At 39.1% G+C, this 19,336-nt stretch overlaps 1 protein-coding gene and 1 long non-coding RNA gene across 2 annotated transcripts in view; both read left to right on the top strand.

Annotated features, from left to right (window-relative positions):
• On the top strand, positions 1-1,030 carry LOC136013183 (uncharacterized). Its single transcript, XR_010612177.1, has 2 exons — positions 1-73; positions 797-1,030. It is a non-coding gene; the product is annotated as an uncharacterized LOC136013183 (long non-coding RNA).
• A 2,542-nt stretch (positions 1,031-3,572) lies between these two features.
• F5 (coagulation factor V) overlaps positions 3,573-19,336 on the top strand; it is a 36,361-nt gene continuing 20,597 nt past the window's right edge. Inside the window, exons 1-12 of the mRNA XM_065676657.1 lie at positions 3,573-3,810; positions 6,847-6,938; positions 8,325-8,447; positions 9,440-9,652; positions 10,744-10,887; positions 12,366-12,587; positions 13,342-13,507; positions 15,251-15,428; positions 16,435-16,537; positions 16,900-17,111; positions 17,730-17,880; positions 18,291-18,503. Of these exons, the coding sequence (XP_065532729.1) occupies positions 3,650-3,810; positions 6,847-6,938; positions 8,325-8,447; positions 9,440-9,652; positions 10,744-10,887; positions 12,366-12,587; positions 13,342-13,507; positions 15,251-15,428; positions 16,435-16,537; positions 16,900-17,111; positions 17,730-17,880; positions 18,291-18,503 (1,978 nt within the window). The 5' untranslated portion in view covers positions 3,573-3,649. The remainder of the gene's footprint in view (positions 3,811-6,846; positions 6,939-8,324; positions 8,448-9,439; positions 9,653-10,743; positions 10,888-12,365; positions 12,588-13,341; positions 13,508-15,250; positions 15,429-16,434; positions 16,538-16,899; positions 17,112-17,729; positions 17,881-18,290; positions 18,504-19,336) is intronic.

The following is a 19,336-nucleotide window of genomic DNA, read 5'->3' as shown; positions in this document are numbered from 1 at the left end:
CACTAGTGCCCTTTTGCAGAACTGGAGATATTTGTCTGATGGCTTCTGTTCCAAGTTGTGCCTGGCAGATTTGGTAAGTGTCCCCTCTGTCTTTTACCTACTTCAGAACCATGTGTTCGCTGCTGATCAATAATTAACTCCTTATTTGCCCATGAAATCCTTTCGCCCTGCACTAAGCAAAGTACGCTTGCTGGACATGATACATTGATCTGTGTGTTTGAGAGAGATCTATGCTAAGACATTATTAGCAACCAATTCGATAATTGTTTTACAACTCTTATCAATACTAGCTCCCTCTCAGTCAGTCACTATAATACAACTGTTAAGCCTGATGGCAACCATCAGGATATGGATGCCTGATACTATTTAGGATAGTGTTTGTGATGAAATAGAACCAAATGTGTTCTGGGTCCTAATCTGTAATTTGCAGAAAACTGCAAATCACCACTTCACAGCTCTTTTTAAAAACTGTTGTCTGTTTTTGATTGCTTAAGCTCAGCCAAAGCTATTCAGGGTAAAAAACTGTCAATGATAGATAGTTTTAAAGGTCAGCCTTGGAGCAGTAGTCTGTTCTCACATGTATCATGACACATGTAGGAATCAGGACCACAATTACTGGGTGTCAGGACAGACAGTAATCTTCCCCAGTTAGAAGATGAAGACCTGGTTTCAGTGTTACAAAGTGTTGCTTATGACTCTTTTTCCATGCTTCATTTTCATTTGGCATTTTAATATCAGTAGTACATCCTGAAGATCCTGCTTTGTTTTGGGAATAACATTATTCATTGTGCTGCAGAGATTGTTTTGCCAGTATGGACTAGACTCATGCTCCTTCATGCATGGCTTTTGCCCACAAGATCGTTTGAAGTTGCTGGTGACCAAATGTGACCAAATGTAACCAAATGTACATTTGAACATCTGGGAAAGCAATGAAGATAAAGTACGAAGTTTGCAGCATGTGCAGTGTTGTGAGGATGATGATCGCAGCTAAATATGTGAATAGACAATAAAGTTAGATGGTCTTGGAAAACTTCAGCCTGAGAATGTATTCTGTAATCACTTGTCGTGACTAACAGTGATAGCTTGCAGGCAACCAGTGCCAACGAAAATATTATGTGTATGTATTAGACTTTCACCATGTCAGACAGAGGATATAATTGCAGATATTTGAAATTAATGGTCAGGTGAAAGGGAGCAAGGTCTTTGGATTATTAATAATGTTTTTCAAAACGCAGTGAAACTTACCATAGTCTAGAGGAGTCAATGTGGTGCAATAGCTTAAAGAAGACAAAAAAACCCAAAATAACAACACACATGCAAAAGAAAAAACAAACAAACAAAAATAAAAACTGCCCAAAAAAAACCCAACCGTGAACAGAAAACCACACCACAACCCACAGGCTGACCCAGATAATTTTAGGCAGCTCCATCTTATATTGTTCCTTCATTTCAGGAAGAGGACAAAATAAGGGAGTAGCCAATATTGGACTTCTGGTTCTTAAAGTATTAAGGAAGGGTGTTACATGCTAATCAGTATAGCTTAATGCAAAGTATATCTGGTTTAATTTGATACTCTTCTTTAAAACAGTCAGTATTATCAGCCACACTTACGAAAGTAATTTCACTGATGTAATGCATTTTGATTCATTTAACCGTTTGAATGGTACTGTGTGATTCACCTACTAAGAAATTTCAAAAATACATCGATATGGATAAAAGAGAAGTAACTGATGTCAGCTTTGATAATGCTCACAGTCACAAAGCAAGGGGGTTCAGCAGGTATTCTTGGGTATTAACTTTAATCCTGCAATATTTTAGCCTTTTATTACAGGGAAGAAGTAAGCAGAAGTAAGAAGTAAAAACCTACCTATAATGGAAAATTCAAACACTTAGTTCAACAGAATCACAGAAAATTCTAAAGTGTATTTTAGTTTCATCTCTGCAGCCAGTCACATAGGAATACAAAAAGGTCTTCAAATCCCTGTATGGGAAGGAGCTTTAGGAACAGCATTGTAAAGCCCAGTGGGTACAGATTGGACACAAACACAAATCAATTTCTGTTCTGATAGAGATGTGTGATGTTTTCTGTATGCTTCTGTATGAATTTAAGACCTGGAGATGAGACAAGCTAAGTTAAAATTGAAGATGGTTTATGTTTAACAGAGTGGGCCAGGAACTTCAGCACCAACTGCTTAACATCAGTTGTGGATCAAAGGAAGGAATTGTCTATCTGCCCAGAGATTTCTTTCGTGATATCTAGACTATAGGCATTTTCACAGCATCTGTCAAACTCTTAAGTACCAGCATTGAAATAGATCCTGAGCCAGATTGGGACCACAGTAGAAAATGAGACAAACATAAATTTTACTTAAAAATTATTGAAGTAGCTTACTAAGGATTATGGCGAGTTCTTTCAAACAATAATTAATTAGTAATGAAATACTATTGGACTTTGTTTACCTAAGATTTTCTTTTCAATATCGGTGCATGCATTCTGGTCCAACTTAATTGTTGCTGGATTCTTGGGTTTACATCCATTTCATACATGATGTGTCAAAGTGGCCCATGGAAACAAGTGATTAACTCCATGTACATGCAATAGGTGGTAATTAAAGTTCAGTATACTGCCTTGAAGCTCCTCCATGATGTCTGTAGTCTTATGCTGTCCCAGTGATCACAATTATTTATTGAAAAAGTTGTGAACTTTTATCCAGGAAGAAATACGTAGGGATATTTGCTTTTTCCAGTAATCCCCGTGTACAGGAAACACTCTCCACAATTTTCTTGTTGTTTTAACAAACTTCTCAGCACTGGCAAAACCAGGGAAACATTTTTGGCGATACAGTTGACACTGGTAATTAGCTTATCAAAAGATATTTTCCTAATAATTTCTTTATGGATAAATGTCAACAGATCCTATTCAAGACTAGATTAGATGGATTCTCAGTATGGGCAAGTCTTCAGGCTGACCTGTTAGCTGCCACTGAGAAGCCTGTTCGTTATCCATTACCTGAGGTGCTTAAGAGTGTAGTGGGAACCAAACAAGCTGACACCATGTTTGGAAGAGTTGAACAGTTACTATTACGAGTATGCAGTGTATGGTGAGCTGAACTAGATTTAGTTCTACATCCATTTCTAGTCCTCACACCTAATCCCTCAACATTTTGTTTTCTAAGTGAGAATCACTTCTTAGGAGATGTAGCATCTAACTAGGAAATTTCCATCACTGCCAGCCATGCCGGGTTTCTGTTTTCCTGGAAGATAGAAAATATGCTCCTCTTCTTCCAAACCATGCAAGGTGAACATCCTGTAATTGTAAGTGATTGCTTCTGCCTCTGATATCCTGCTGCTTCAGTAGACAATAACTCAACCACAGCCTGTAGTGAGGCTGAAGCTGCTTCTTCTTGGTGCTTGTCTCTCACTGAAGGTGTGTGGAGGAGGGGAAGGAAGGTAAACAGTTTATCTCTACTGGATCCTGGCCAGTAAGGGGGAGGCAGAGGTGAAGAGCAATGACCTGAGCATAGCAAATGCTGTTACCCTGTTGCATCACAAATATTTCATTTCTAAGGGGAAGTTAGAAGCAGCAACAGCAATAAAAGCAGTGGTTTCTGCCTTGTCTTCCAGACCAGCATCAGCAGGCATCTGTACCATGACACTCCACTGCATGTGCCTTTTTCTCTTCCTTCTGCTTGGTTCATGGTGGCCAGACTCAGAGAAGTATGTGGTGGGAGCAGTGAAGGTCAGGGAGCACTATATAGCTGCTCAGATCACTAGCTGGACCTACAAACCGGAACCTGAGGAAAAGTCCAGGTAACAAAGTACAGGACAATGACGATGAAACTAGCCCTCTCTTGTAACTGAAAGTGCTTTCTGCCATCTCCTGTGGGATTCTGGAGCCCAGGAGGACTTTAGAGCCTGATCTGTTGGCTTCAGAGAAACTTGTGTGACTTTAAACAGCATAATTTGGGCTGGAGCCAGTGAAGGAGTAAAAGCTCCTTTTTATTTTTCATTAGTGGATAGAATTACTTTTATGTATTCAGAGCACTTTTGTATCTTCCAGGGCTTGCCTGTGTCATCTTTTTGTGTGGGTTGCTGTTTGTTTTGGGTTGTTTCTTGTTTTGTTTTGGAGTTTTTTTAATGTAATTGTTTTAGGCGTATAGATTTTGACCGATGTTAAGTTGAGCCATGGTTTGGTGAGATTTTGAGAACTTTCAGACTTTAGAATTTGCTGAAGGAATAAATACATTCCACCGTGGATACTATCACTTTCACTTAAATCAGAGCTCAATGAACTTTGGAACTAGCTATGTTGTTTCTGAGTTGCTCAGTAGTTTTTGTGAAATGGCTATCCTGAGTTCTACTGGTAAAGTGTGTAGGATCAAGCATTGCTGAACTTCATTAAGTATTTTTTTTCCAGACACCATTGCAGAATGTCGATCCTACATGCATATGCCAATCAAGCATATAAATATCTTATTTGTATTGCCACTATTATCATTAAGATTATAAACACTGCAAATGCAATGCCACCAATGATGGAACTTGATGTAATTTAGAAATCTGTTTAAATTAGGCTTCATTTTTATGCTGTGCTCACTGTAGTCACCATACACAGCTTTTATTTGTCCATGAAGTGGCATGAAATGATACAAATTACTTGTTTACTACACTGAAGAGTATTTGGGAACTACTAGGGTTTTGTATATTAGTGGATGGCTTGTTTTCTTCATTATGGTTCAGTTTGTGGTTTTTATTTTCATTTGTTTTTAATATGTATTGCATTTCTGGATGTTACAGAAAGGACATTTCCAATTCAGATTTAGACTTTCTATCTATTCTTTTTTTCAAGACTTAATTAAAATGAAGTTTCTGTGATTTCTAAAGCTCCGCTTGGAAGTTTAATACAAATTATAAAAGCATAATGTCAAACAGGCAAGACAGAAGAAAATATTATTTAAATGCACGAATATGAAGCCAAATGCCGTTTTAGTGTTGACCTGGCCATGTGAATTTAATAGTTAGAACTTCATTCTCATCTGCACTGGATGCATCGATATAAGCATCAGCTGCTGTTTCATTAAACATCATGTTGTGGATAGACTGTTGAAACTCTGATTAGGGTTTTTCATACACAGTGCCTATTGAAATCTCTCTCGTAAGTATTGAAAGTAAGTCACATCCTAAATGGGTCTGATGAACTCTGTAGAACATACAGAAATTCAAATCAAAACCAGCCACACAAAGGGGGAAAAGAAAAGCCGAAAGCAAGCAACAAAAAAACAACCCAACCCACCCCCAAACAAAAAACCCCAAGCCACAAAGCTACTCACTGCGGCAGTTGGCTACGTAACTTGCTCTGATTTCAGTAGTAGCTGAACGTCTAAATACCATGTAGAAATCTGATACTTTGCTGCATTGGTTCTAAATAACTGAAGGGAGGCTGAAAAGAAAATGGATTCTTCCCTATTTCTTTAATTTTCCAGTCATACAGGCTATAAGAAGACACTTCTAGATTCAGTCATCTTATCTTTGTAAAGATTTACTACCACATGCAAGTGGTATTTGTAAGACACTTAAGAGCAAAATGAAAATGTATTATCTGTGCTTGCAGCGTCACTGCTGCTGTTCCCACAAGTTATGTAATTAGACCTGCTTGCGTAGCCTGAGATTTCCAAAGTGTTAGCAAGCTACGCACTTTGTTCCTTCTAGCTATACAATTGGCGCTGATGATCAATTTCCTCTTCCACCCCATAGTCTTACGGCATATTCTATTGAACATTGCCACATTAGGGCAACACTTGTCAATGAAGTTTGTGGATTGGGTCCTTCTTAAAGAGTGGAACTAAATTTCATCAGTGTCTTTGAAGACTGGAGAATGAATTAGAACATGAGCTGATTCTGCCTGACTTCTGGTGTGAGTGTCACAGACCTCTATAAAAAGAGATCTCCCCCTTATGGACCCTTGATGTCACTGAAGCAAGTTCACTGTTATTTCTGCCCAGCCTCTCTCTGATTGAGCAGCCCATCAGCTCCCTACTATCAAATGTGTCTGAGGGGGCATTGCAAAATAGCAAGTGGAATTACTGTTGGACTCAGTCATCATACATACTGTAAGAAATCGGCCAATAAATGAGAAAGGCTATTATCCCTCCAGCTCTCTTCTCGTCATTATTTCCATTCTAGTAGTATTGTGTGCTGTTTTCCTTCTGCTTGCCTAAATATTTTCTAGGAAAGTGGTGTGTGGTCTGCTGAGTGCTTGATTCACTTGCAGTGTTTCTCACAAAGCAATTTTCTGACTTGCTGTGAGATTCGTAGTTGTCAGGGAACAGTTTTGTGCTTGCTTTCAAGGTCATTGCTGCAACAGGAACTTGCTGTTAATGCTGTTGTAGAATCTTTGTGGTGATTTTTAAAGTTCAGGCATGGGGATGAGTAAATAGAAATTCAAGTTTCTTTCACTGTGTTTTGTCAGATGCTTTTTAGGTTAAGATGTCACGGTCAAGACATCTTCCTCTGTGTCTTAAATGGATAAAGCAAAGACATCTTCAGAATCAAAAGGACCTATAGAAACCATCAGCAAAATCAGGGGTAAAGTGTGCTAGGTACTGTAATCGAATGTCCAGTGTGAAGTGGCTTACCTCAGGAACATCATAGATTCAGTAGAGTAAGAAAGAAAGGGGAAGACACTACAAAGAGTTGGACTGTGTGCCTTGCCTTCAGCAAAACATGCAAGTGATTAAATTTGATTCCAGGATTTGTTTTCTGAGACAATCTATTAAAAGCAATGGCATCTCTGGGAGTCTTTGTCCTTTTAATTCCTTTTTTTTTTTTTTAACTCTTTGGTTTCAGATTGGAACATTCAGATCCAGTGTTTAAGAAAATTTCTTACAGAGAATATGAAGTGGATTTTAAAAAAGAAAAGCCAGCAAAGAAATTTGCAGGTAAACAGGAAGGAAATGTCCGAGTATGTTTGTTGCTTGTTATAAAGCCAGTTACAAGCTTGTATTTTTGTGTTCACTGTTTTTCACATAAACCAAGTAGGCACAGGGGATGAGGTCACTGCAGTGCACCAGGCTTTCAAAGCCCATAGAGAGGTTCGATTTTTCAGAGGCTTAGTGCTATCTGCAAATTAATTGCATGATACAGAGTTGTTCCCTTTGTTTTCAGCATCTGAGGCAAGTTCCTGTACACGTTTAGACAGGTATGGCACAGTCACAGTGGTGACACTAGAAATTCCTATGGAATGAGCATAAGGCCTGAGGCTAAACATTTTCTGATAAATTGTTGGAAAGGAAAAGAAAAACTGTAAGGTTGGGTGTGAAAGATGTCCCCTTGACTTTGCATCTGTTACCGTTTGAAGACACTTTAAGTGGTCGGAGGCAAGTTCTTCTACTTATGCCGTACATAAATATAGTACTTGTGTTCTGGTACTTATGCAGAGCACTTATACAGCATTTCTGTGTTTGCTATTAATAGATAATATAACTTCAGATATTAGATGTTTAGATTTAGATTTCAAAGTAAATGTATGTGTGTGTGTGAGGCTGGTGATGTGAAGTTGTTACAAGTTGCCCTGAAAGACCTAATCTACGATCTGATTCCTTCTAGTTTTGTTCTCCAGTATTATCTGAAACTGCTTTTTTCTTTTCAGAGAAAGAAAGTTACTAAATGATTTACAAGAAAAGAGGCAAATAAGACAGAGGTTGTTTTAGCAGATCTCTTCCATTGCTTATTTTTGCAACATGGGGAGTGGGGATAAAAGACCCTCTTGAAACCTTTAGCAGGCAATGCCTCAAAAAATTTGCAGCATGGAATTTATTATTTCTTTAGGTAACACTTGGGTTTTGAAAGATCTTTTTGTTCTGTAACCTCTGGCATTGAGACTGCTGCTCAAATGTTCTTGAATGCCTTTCCCTGAACTCTTAAGCTATAAAATGTCTGCCTTCCTAAAACTGTTAATTGTGTATGAATGATTCCTAGAAATTCCCAATGAAGCTCAACATGAGCCTTTTGATAAATTTGCTGTATCTGGAAATCACTTTTTTCTTTTTTTTTTTTTCTTTCCCCAAGTTACCATTTTCCTGTGATTTCTAAGTGCTCTTTGCCAGACACACAATTTATAACAGTCCTGACTATCAGCCTGCAGGTTTTAAGTCCCCACATGCCTTTTTAAGTGTAAGTCTTCATTGCAGTGGTACATTCTCTGCCTGTATTGATTTAGCAACTTGTACTTCGAGAGTTCATGTTCCCTCACTGGGAGGAGAAAACTTTTAATTTCACTGAACACACAGTTTTGCTTACATTTTCTTTATCTTGAATAACTGCAGGACTTCTGGGACCAACTCTGCATGCTGAAGTGGGAGATACTTTAGTAGTTCATCTTAAGAATATGGCTGACAAGCCGGTCAGTATTCATCCCCAAGGCATAGTGTACAGCAAAAATGCAGAAGGTAAATTCTAGAAAAAAATCTGTGCTTTGTTCATTTACTTGCAGACTACTCCATGAAATACTGAGAAGGGCCCAGACCAGTGTTTGAGAATACGTGTAACACAAGTATCTGTTGATCCTGTATTAAAACTTCACACTGGTTGTTAGCTCCTTTCTTGTTCATCAGTGTAACACCAGACGTACGAGTTTCATCTGACATGCACAGTCTCCTGAGCAACTGCCTGTGTGCAAATGCTGTTTCATAGAATTGCAGAGTGGTTGAGGTTGGAAGGCACCTCTGGAGGTCATCTGGTCCAACCCCCATGTAACTGCAAAATATTCTTTTTCAGGACATGAAAACTCTTAAATACAGGTCTCAAAAAAACCACACAACTTTTCCAAATCCCTTGCAATAGTTTACATCAGGGCATTATTGGTAAAGGCAGGTAACAGTGCTGATCATGTTGTTCTGATACTCAGCATTTCATTCTCAGCTTTGTGGTGTTTTGCTCCTGAAACCCTCATGAAACTAGCAGAAAGAGATCATAAACTGTGACCAAATTGACTAGCACAGAGTGAGCTTTCACATACTTCTTAGATTGCCCTGCCCTGGGTGCTGAGCCGGGGCACTGACCTGCAGTTCACAAATTTATTAAAGGCTTTGTTGTGTTGGTACAAAAGAAGTTTTGTAACATGGAGTTGAACAGAACATCTTATTGGAAGGGATAAGCAGTTCAGTTTGACTATCTTTGTAAGAAAAGGCACGCTGTAATGTGCCTTTTGCACCTAGGATTTTGATTCTGTCTCACCTTTGTCATATTGCAGATTTGTTGGATATGGTAGTTATAGATATGAGCTTTTACTGCCACCTGGATGCTCGGTGCACAAAAGGTCTGAGGCAGCAAGGCAATGCTAGTCTGCCCAATTGGTTTATGAGCTGCTTGTCAGAGAATATTCCAGGTGCTTTAATTGCTCTTTGTCTTCATGCCACTCTACTGACTCTTCTCTTGGCAGGCTCCCTGTATGATGACCAAACATCATCTGTAGAAAAACGAGATGATGCTGTGCTTCCAGGCCAGGTCTACACATATGTGTGGGATATAACAGAAGAAGTTGGTCCAAGAGAAGCTGACCTTCCTTGTCTTACTTATGCATATTATTCTCATGAAAACATGGCAATGGATTTTAACTCTGGTCTGATTGGGGCACTGCTTATCTGTAAGAAAGGTAATGAAATGCTTTATGACTACTATAAGGTAGCATAGTTTCATTTCTTAATAAGGTTGTATGATAATGGGGAAGATATATTATTTTCCTTTCCACATCTTTACATGCAGTGTACAGTAGATGTTTTTTAACATCTTTCTTTTATATGTTAAAGTTTTTAAATGCCAGTTTTCATGCAGATCCATCCTAGATTTGTAGGATGGACAGAGAGTGCTACTGTTAGATACATTTGCCTGACCTGGTTGCATTTTCAGTTGCTTTATTGCTAAATACACGGCCTTAAATTTGTTGCCCTAGAGCATCTCATAAATAAGAAGGATTACAGTAAAGATAACTGCTTCCACTGCCAGTGTCTCTTCCCAAGTAGAATAATCAACAAGCTCATAAATTTTTAGTTCATGTGCTTCAGGAGGACATCTATTTTAGTCCTGGACTGTATTGAAAGTAGCAAATGGAAGGTTTTGATGTGAGCAGTCTACAGAAAGAACCAGTAAAATGGCACTTGTTCTGTGTGGCATGTCCAGAATTAATTATAATTGTTGATAGAAATCACACCTGTATGACAAACTCAATTAGATGGTTTCTTATAACTGATCCAGTTCAGCAGTATTTGTCAAAGTTTGTGTAAAGGTTGTTTGCTGAGTGGTTGGCTTTATTCATTTTAAAGGAGCTGATGACCTTAGTATAGCTTGAAAAGGCAGTGTTTGCTCTGTAGGTGACTGTGCCATCATCCTTCTCCTTGCCTCACAGTCTCAAAAGAGGGGCCAGCTTCTGATCGTGGACAGACAGTTGTTTAACACTCCCATTCGTTAAGGCGATCCCTACAACATATTGCCAGAATAGTCCTGAGACAATTTGCTGCATGTTGTTTAATCTCCTCTGGAATATTACAGACTCTTGATTTTATGGTTACCCAACCCAAAAGTACTTTGAGAAATAAAATTACTTTATAAGCATCCTTAAGGTCAGGTACAGCCAGTGCATACTAACAGGTGAAGCAAGCTCACTAGATACATATTGATGCCACTACACTGGTATGAAAACTACTTTATTTAAGCTTCAAACCAAGACCTGTTGTTTCTTTGTCATAGGAAGCCTAAATGAGGATGGGTCACAGATACTTTTTGATAAGGAGTATGTACTGATGTTTGGTGTGTTTGATGAAGACAAGAGCTGGCAAAAATCAGCATCACTCAAGTACACAATTAATGGCTATACTGATGGAACATTACCAGGTACTATTCAGGCTAATGTGAAAGGAAACTAACATTGATGAAGACTGAGTATTACTTCTGCTTTTTGTGCAAGGGAACAGGAATGTGGAGGCATGGATTACAGCCTTTTTTTGTTTTTAGAACATGTCTGTAAGCATCTAAACCCTAGAAGAGAAACTGTGCTGCTGGAAGGAAGTCATTGCTGATAAGAACAACAAGATTACTTCTAAGAAGAGTTCTGCACAAAGAACAGGGTTACAAACTATAAAAACATAAATACCTCACTTTTTTACTCAGCTGATGAGGAAAGAGTGATGTGTTTAAGTGAACTGCTGGTCTTACAGCATTTAGAACATAACAAGTGAAGAACTTCCTGGAAGTGGAAAGTCAGTTACCTTATGGGAAGACTAGGAAGGTTGCAGTGGGCTACACCTGGGTCGAAGCAATCCCAGGCACAGCTACAGGTTGGGCAGAGAAGAGATTCAGAGTAGACCTGTGAAGAAGGACTTGGGGGTGCTGGTCGATGAGAAAATGAACGTGAGCTGGCTTCAGTGTGCGCTCACAGCCCAGAAAGCCAACGGTATCCTGGGCTGCATCAAAAGGAGCGTGACCAGCAGGTCGAAGGAGGTGATCCTGCCCCTCTACTCTGCTCTTGTGAGACCTCACCTGGAGTATTGTGTGCAGTTCTGGTGTCCTCAACATAAAAAGGACATGGAACTGTTGGAACAAGTCCAGAGGAGGCCACGAGGATGATCAGGGGACTGGAGCACCTCCCGTATGAAGATAGGCTGAGAAAGTTGGGGCTTTTCAGCCTGGAGAAGAGAAGGCTGAGTGGAGACCTCATAGCAGCCTTCCAGTATCTGAAGGGGGCCTATAAGGATGCTGGGGAGGGACTCTGTCCTGGGTTTACCAGTAGCCATTTTTCTCCTTCTTAGTAGCTGGTGCAAGCTCTGTGTTTTGACTTCCAGCCTGGAAGGGGAGTTGGAACTAGATGATCTTAAGGTCTTTTCCAACCCTAACTATTCTATGATTCTATTCTGTCACTAGTGTTTTCCCCTAGTTCTCCCAAGCAACTACTTTCATATCTCTATCCGGTCCATTGAGCAAATACAAAAGACTATTTTAAGTCCCTTTGCTTCCTCTCCCCTTTGCTTCCTCTCCCCTTTGCTTCCTCTCCCCTTTCTCCTTCTCTTTTTTGTAAATAAGGAGAAACCAGCTTTCCAAAATAAGTTTCTGGTGTTTTTCCTTCTTTCCCACCTCACTATAACTCAGAGTATCATTTGCATGTAAGATTTAAACACCTATCTTCCACTGATGTAGAGGATTCTGTTCCATTGGCAAGCATCTGAAACTTCCTCTTGTTACAAACACTGATCACAGGAGTCAGATATTTATTTTCTGTTTAATGTTTTGAGCAAAGCCTCAGTATAGACCTAGTGTGCATAGGAAACTTGCACGATTTGTCTGTGTTCTGAACCCTACTCTGGTGTCTCTTTCAGATTTAGAAGCTTGTGCATATGACAACATTAGCTTACATTTGATAGGAATGAGTTCCAAGCCAGAAATTTTCTCCATTCATATCAATGGCCAGTCGATGGAGCAAAGACAACGACGAGTTTCTACTGTTAACCTACTGGGAGGAGCATCAACCACAGTAAACATGACAGTGACTGAGGAAGGAAGGTGGCTCATATCTTCTCTTGTCCAGAAGCACCTGCAAGGCAAGGAAACATCTATTTATTAGGCAACTGTGGAGTTGTCCTTCTCTTCTTTATGTCCCAGATGGCTTCTGCTGTTTTGCAATGGTACAGTTACTGCATTTCAGATGGTTATTTCACTCAGAAACCACTGGAGACTAGGGCATTCTGTTGGAATGAGAAGTGCATAATGAACTAAAAGGCACTTTTATCTGCTGCTTTATTGCTGTGTGCAGATCACAGAGCAACAGTGAATCAGTACTCCAGTGTCTAAGTCTCTCTGAGCTGTTCAGATAAGCACCATTATAAAATTAGTAAGGAACCACCTGTTCCTGGGGAACAGCTGAGGGCCACTCAATGGGATGAAAACATTTGCTGTTCATCATCTGAAAGTGGATATCTCTCGGCAGTGACCAGAATTCTGTTCTAAAGCATGAGAGAAATGTCTCTTACAAGAGCTGGAAGGCATGTCTTGGGGGAAAAAAACAACCCAAACAGGGTAGGGGGGGGATAGCTTTCTCTCTGTTGAGCTGATATTTTTAAAGAAGGCTAGTTGAGATAGCTTCTCTATTCCATTTGATTCTTATGGGATCCTTGGAAGGCTTACATCTTATACATAGTCTAAATGGATCCATCCCTTTCAAGCCTGAAAAAAATGGGAATCAGGTGAACAAACACATGCTGACAGCATTACTTAGCTAAAGAAAAGAGAAATGAGTTGAAGTGGTAAGGGTTCATAAAATGGAAAATCACTGTGGTACTGTTTCTTCCTAATCAGCTGGAATGCATGGTTACCTCACTATAAGAGACTGTGGGGACAAAGAGGTGAAGAAAAGTCGTCTCTCCTATAAAGAACGTCGTATGGTCAACAGCTGGGAATATTTCATTGCTGCAGAAGAAGTTACTTGGGATTATGCCCCAAATATTCCAGACAGCCTTGACAGGTAAAATAGTACTTTTCCAACATAATACAGAATGTTAAAATGAAATCACAGAGTAATTCAGGTCAGACAGGGGCCCTGGGGACCCAACAGCAAAGTGGCACAGGACCCATATTCAGTCAGGTTTTCATTGTCTCCAGTGGTGGGGACTCCTCCATTTCTCTGGGCACCTTTGTAACTTCAGAGTGAAAAAGTTTTTGCTTTTACCTGATCAGACTTTCTAATGTTGTACATTGTGTCCATTGTGTCTTATCTCTTCACTATGCAACTCTGAGAAGAATCTGGTTCTGTTTTCTCTATAATCCCCTATTTGATAGTTGAAGATAAAAAGAAGATGCTCCATTAGCTGTGTCTTTGTACGACTGAATAAGATGAGATTTTGCTCCTATGTCATCTGTTGTTGCTTCTCAATCACTTTGGTGGCCCTCTGCCAGGCTCTCAGCACACTGTCAATGGCTTTCTTTGCTGAAGAGCCCAAAAGTGGACACCTTCTTTTGCCTCTAATGGGGAGTCCAAAAGAAGAAAATTACTTATGAAATGCCTTAAGTAGCATACAAGCCTGTTTCCTAAATTACTTTTAAATGTGAATTCTGCTGAAAGAAACAGTCCTTAAGAGAAAGGCAAAGAGAGGGAGGGAATATTTCTGGAGAATTAAAGTTTTTTAAAGTTCAGTACAATAAATTGTTTAGGGAACAGAAGAAAGAGACGTGTCTATGAATGACCTCTGCATGACACCTGTGTAAATGTAGTAAAAGTCATAATAAATAAGCATATTGGGCTATTTTGTTTGATTTAAGGAATTCTGTAACATACATGAGGCCATAGAATCATAGAATGGTTAGGGTTGGAAACACAATGCCGCCAGTGCACTGTAAGGTTAAATTTGCAATTTCAGTTCCCCACTGCTAGAGCACTGGTAACTTTACAAGCTGATGTTCATAAGAACCTTTAAGGGTTTCAGCAGAACAAGACAAATTTCTTACCCTATATGGAGTTACGGTTTCATATATCTCCATAGAATGTAGTGTTCGCATAACACTTTAAGTATTCCTTCTTCTTTGGCATGATCTTTGTCTCTTCTTGGACTGCGTAGAGCAAGCTTTCTTTCCCTCCTAATTACATGGCATTACTTAACCACCTCAGTGCTTCTTTGTTCAAAGTTAGAGTTTATCCCTGTTCAGTAACTTTTTTTGAAATGCAAGTGACCAGAAAACTATGTTACTCTGTGTTACTTCGTGGTAAATATCCTAGTTTTGCTATCAGCATTAACAATTCTAATGTTTTTAAACCTGAGTGTAGCACTGCTTATTGTATTGTGCTTGACTGGGATTAAGATTAGCTGTTCCTGTCTCTCCTAGAGTCTTTACTCCTGTAAGCAAATTGTTTATTTTTTCTATGCTCAACTATGCCATTTTTAAAGGAGAACAGTGATTTCTGCTGTCTAATCTTGAAAATGTAGCTGCTGCTTCAGTTCGTTTCTTTCTTGCATGTATGCCCAATTAAATGAAATGTAAACTCTGATACTAATTGATCCTATGTGATACTAGAACAGAAATAATGTTCCAAGCTCCTTCTTACCTAGTTTAGGTTAGAATTTGGGGTAAAGAGCATTAGGTTAGTTTAGGGTTTGGATTTTTTTTTCAAGCAATGAGGTTTCTACCTGTTGCTTGAGTACTAATTCTGTATTCCAGTAGATGTCATTACTCAAGTTTTGTTCATCATGTGTCTTTTTCTTTTATTTTTAAGACACTATAAAGCACAGCATTTGGACAACTTCTCAAATCTCATAGGTAAAAAGTACAAAAAGGCTATTTTTAGGCAATATACTGATGCCAGCTTCACTAAACGTCTGGAAAACCCTCGCCCCAAGGAAACTGGAATCTTGGGCCCTATTATCAGAGCTCAACTCCATGACAACGTCAAAGTAAGTAACAAATTCAGAGTTTATTTATACTATAGCATAATTTTCTGTTGGGTAGAGATAGAAAAGGACTACTTTGATTTGTTTGGGGTTTTTTTGTCAAAAAATATACCCGATGTTACAAATATTGGGCATGTTAAAAGGTATGATCACAAGTGATGGTGTTTAGCTTAAATTTTTCAGCATTTCCTCTATAGTTTCCTAACAGTGCTTTATTTTACAAAATAAGCACACTTCATTAACACTCTTTGTAAAATATATTTATATGTTGGCATTGATCCAAATGGAAAAAATTTGAACAAGAGCCCAAGCTTCATGGGCCTCTCATTCCTTACGTTGCTATTTTTTTCTGCCTGTTTTAGACAGTGGTACTCAGTTTTCATCCTTAAATGTTCTTTCATGGAGTTATGAAATGAAACACCCTCTATCACATCCACTTGTCTTTCTGTTGTCACTTAATGATGCATCGCAAAGTTTCATGACCTTATATTGCTACCATGACTCTGTGACTCTGAATTTGAGTTTAGCATGTTTGGTTTTTTGGTTTTGGGTTTTTTTTCCTGGTTTCATCAGGAATAGGCAGGACATTTTGCCTTTTCCTCTCATATCCCTTTGGGTCTTGAAATCTGAGGAAAGATTTGCTTTTAAATCTGTTTAAATTTGTTTTCTCTCATATTGAAAGTTCTTAAGAACTTTAATCAGTAACTTCATATTCCCTGAGGTAATGTGTGCCTCGTAGCTGGAGAAATAAGTGTTCTTTTTAGATTTTCTAGAGACCAGGTGTAAGAAGCTGAACTTTACTCAATGGGCTCTACAAAGCCCAGCATCAGGGTACCAACAGCATTTAGGCTGTGGGGTTTACGTTATCAGACAATATTGAAGACATCCCTTTGCTTTTCCAGCACTTTCTGGGCTGAAACCAGGAAAATTCTGCTGTAGTTGAAGCTTTTGTCATGCATTCTGGCAAGGATTTGCTAAATGCTAAATTCATTTTTGCCTATCAATATAGGTTGTGTTCAAAAATAAGGCCAGTCGACCCTACAGCATTTACTTCCATGGTGTGACACTTTCAAAGAATGCAGAAGGAGCTAATTATCCTCTGGATCCTACAAGTAAGAAATTTGTGAATTACATTTTGCATACCATTAACTGTTGTGGAGGGTTTCATTGCTTTGAAGATGCTGTGGCTAAGCATGTGTGTGACTGGAAGACCTCAATTCTGTGCTGTGCCTCTGCTGAGCTGTTGTGTTGCCTTATAGAGAAAACAAGGTACTATCTGAAAACTAGTCTTAGTTTTCTGTTCTTGTTTGTGATTTTGGAGAGAGAGACAAAAGCTCATGCTGAGCAGGAGTTACCTCAGAGGTAGCTTAAAAAGGTGTAACATCACTAATTTCATTAAAAGGTGCAGCCTGATGTTACATAAATATCTGGCTCTAATTTTGTATCATTACTGTTCTTCCTTGTTTTTGCTTAGGCAATGACACCCAGAGAAGAGGAATTGAACCAGGGAATACATACACTTACGAATGGAAAATCGCTAAAACAGACCAACCCACTGCACAGGATGCACAATGTATTACAAGGCTGTATCATAGTGCTGTAGATATTGAGAGAGATATAGCCTCTGGACTGATCGGCCCACTTCTGATTTGTAAAAGTGAAGCACTGAATCAGAAGGGTGTGCAGGTGACATATTTGGCAACCTGTTATAGATGTATTATTACTAGAGTAAAATCTTGGATCTTCAGTGAATTTGGGTTTGCTCCCCTTCGAGAACTGTCATGTAGAGAGCAATTACACCAACAGGATCCTAAAGAAATTACTTGAAGAAACAGTCCTCTAACTGTCCACAGCAGTAGAAGAATTATTTTCTGATTTTCTTAGCAAGAGCAGCATTTCAACAAAAGGTCAGCCTGACTTGAAAGTCTGTTTCTAGACTTGATTATAAACTTTGCTGCTGCTATTATATCTTTGCACTGTAAAGATATTCAGATACGAGCCGGTGTCTGTCTGTAACACATATAACTCAGACTGACAATCTCAGTCATCACTGAACCCAGAGCAACCCAAATTTGGGAAAGTTCTTGGAGAGTGGTTTTCTTTGCCATCCATTGAAATGTTGCATGGCAAAGCATTGTGACCTTGAAGTCTTGATTCTCTACACTTAGCCTTTGTATCACGCTTCCCACAACTGTAGTGAAGCTTATATCGCTTACATAGTAAGTAAGAAAGACAGTAGGATTGAGACTGTACATGCCTCTGCTCATAAAATGCATTAACTGATGTGTCAATTTTCTTTTTCAGAAAAAGGCAGATGGGGAGCAGCAGGCAATGTTTGCTGTGTTCAATGAAAATAAGAGCTGGTACATAGAGGATAACATCAAGGACTACTGCAGCAACCCTGCCAGTGTTAAAAGGGATGATCCCAAGTTCTATAACTCAAACATAATGCACAGTGAGTGGCATGTCAAGCTGAATATTGTGAAAGCTTATGTGAACATGAGCATTCAGTGATTGCTTGTTCTCAGATGTAGTACAATCAGGGAATTCTCCAAAGTCATTGAACTTCTAACCATGCCAGGTGGCACTGTACAGAAATATAAAATATTTCAGGGACCAGGCTGGCTCTGGACCCTGAAACAAAGGCAAGGGTTATTTAACTTTCACATAGTACCCTGCTGCCTTAGAGATACTATTTCCAGAGCTAGAATAAACCATCAAGGCTGTTGTGGTTTCAGCGCTGTGTCAGGCTCTTTCCACATGCAAATGTGAGTCCAGTTCAGCAGACTGACATGAAAGAACAGCAGGTTTTGGAAGTCTTACTCTGAAAATATTGAGACCATTTTTATTTCACTTTCTTTTTAGCAATAAACGGCTATGTGTCTGACAGCAGTGAAATCCTTGGATTTTGCCAAGATAGTGTGGTTCAGTGGCACTTCTCCAGTGTTGGCACTCAAGATGAGCTTGTCTCTGTTCGCCTTTCTGGGCACTCTTTTTTGTATCAAGGGAAATATGAAGATGTGTTGAACCTTTTCCCAATGAGTGGAGAATCAGTCACAGTGGAAATGGACAATGTTGGTAAGTGGTCAACTATAGTGTTTGATGCCTCTTCTAAGACATTTTTTTAATCCCCTGTCTGTAGGGACTTGCCTAAACAGGAATGAAAGCCTTTCAGGTGAACACAGTGCTGGAAAACGTTGGATCATTCCCCAAAGCAATTGATGTGTATGGAGTTTTATTGGCTACGCAGACTTAGCACATAGCATAATTGTATTCTATACTGAGGTGTTTTTTATAGAGGCTTTTTTCACTTCACAAATAGTATTGGGGCTAGCAATGATCTTTTTAAGGCAATTCTAAGACTGTTCATGGAAACAATCCAGTACCAACTCCACTGTGTGATTCCCATACTTGCCACATACTTGTCCATCCTGAATTAGGTAAAATAGGTGAAGACTGCCAAATTATGCTAGTCATGATTGGACAAATAGAGTACACCTCACCTTGTGGTCATTTAGCAGTAGCAAAGTCTGCCTGACTGAATCAGATCACTGGCCTATTGGTATACATCTCAATGTCTAACTAGGATTAATACTGTATCTTGAGAAGGTGACACTAGAACCCATGTAGTCCACACTTAAGGAATTACCTGCAAAAGGACGGAGATTCATCCTCATTGAAGGCTGTGAGTTAAATTCCTCAGGGTTGAGGTATCTTTATCCTATTCAAAATATCCTTTTTTTCTTTTTTCTTTTCTTTTGTATATTTAAATATGAATTCTTTATGTCCTCAAAGCATGTTTTTGGTGATCACACTGCATCAAGACCTTGTAAGTTATAAATGCATGTTAAGTGTTTTATATTGTTGAAGACTAAGGAATCATAAATGCTCCATCTGACTCACAGAAAATT

The sequence above is a fragment of the Lathamus discolor genome, chromosome 4 (assembly GCF_037157495.1).
Source record: "Lathamus discolor isolate bLatDis1 chromosome 4, bLatDis1.hap1, whole genome shotgun sequence".
In the NCBI taxonomy this organism is placed as follows: domain Eukaryota; kingdom Metazoa; phylum Chordata; class Aves; order Psittaciformes; family Psittacidae; genus Lathamus; species Lathamus discolor.
The sequence above is the reverse complement of the archived record's forward strand: the minus strand, read 5'-3'. Positions and strand labels throughout refer to the sequence as shown.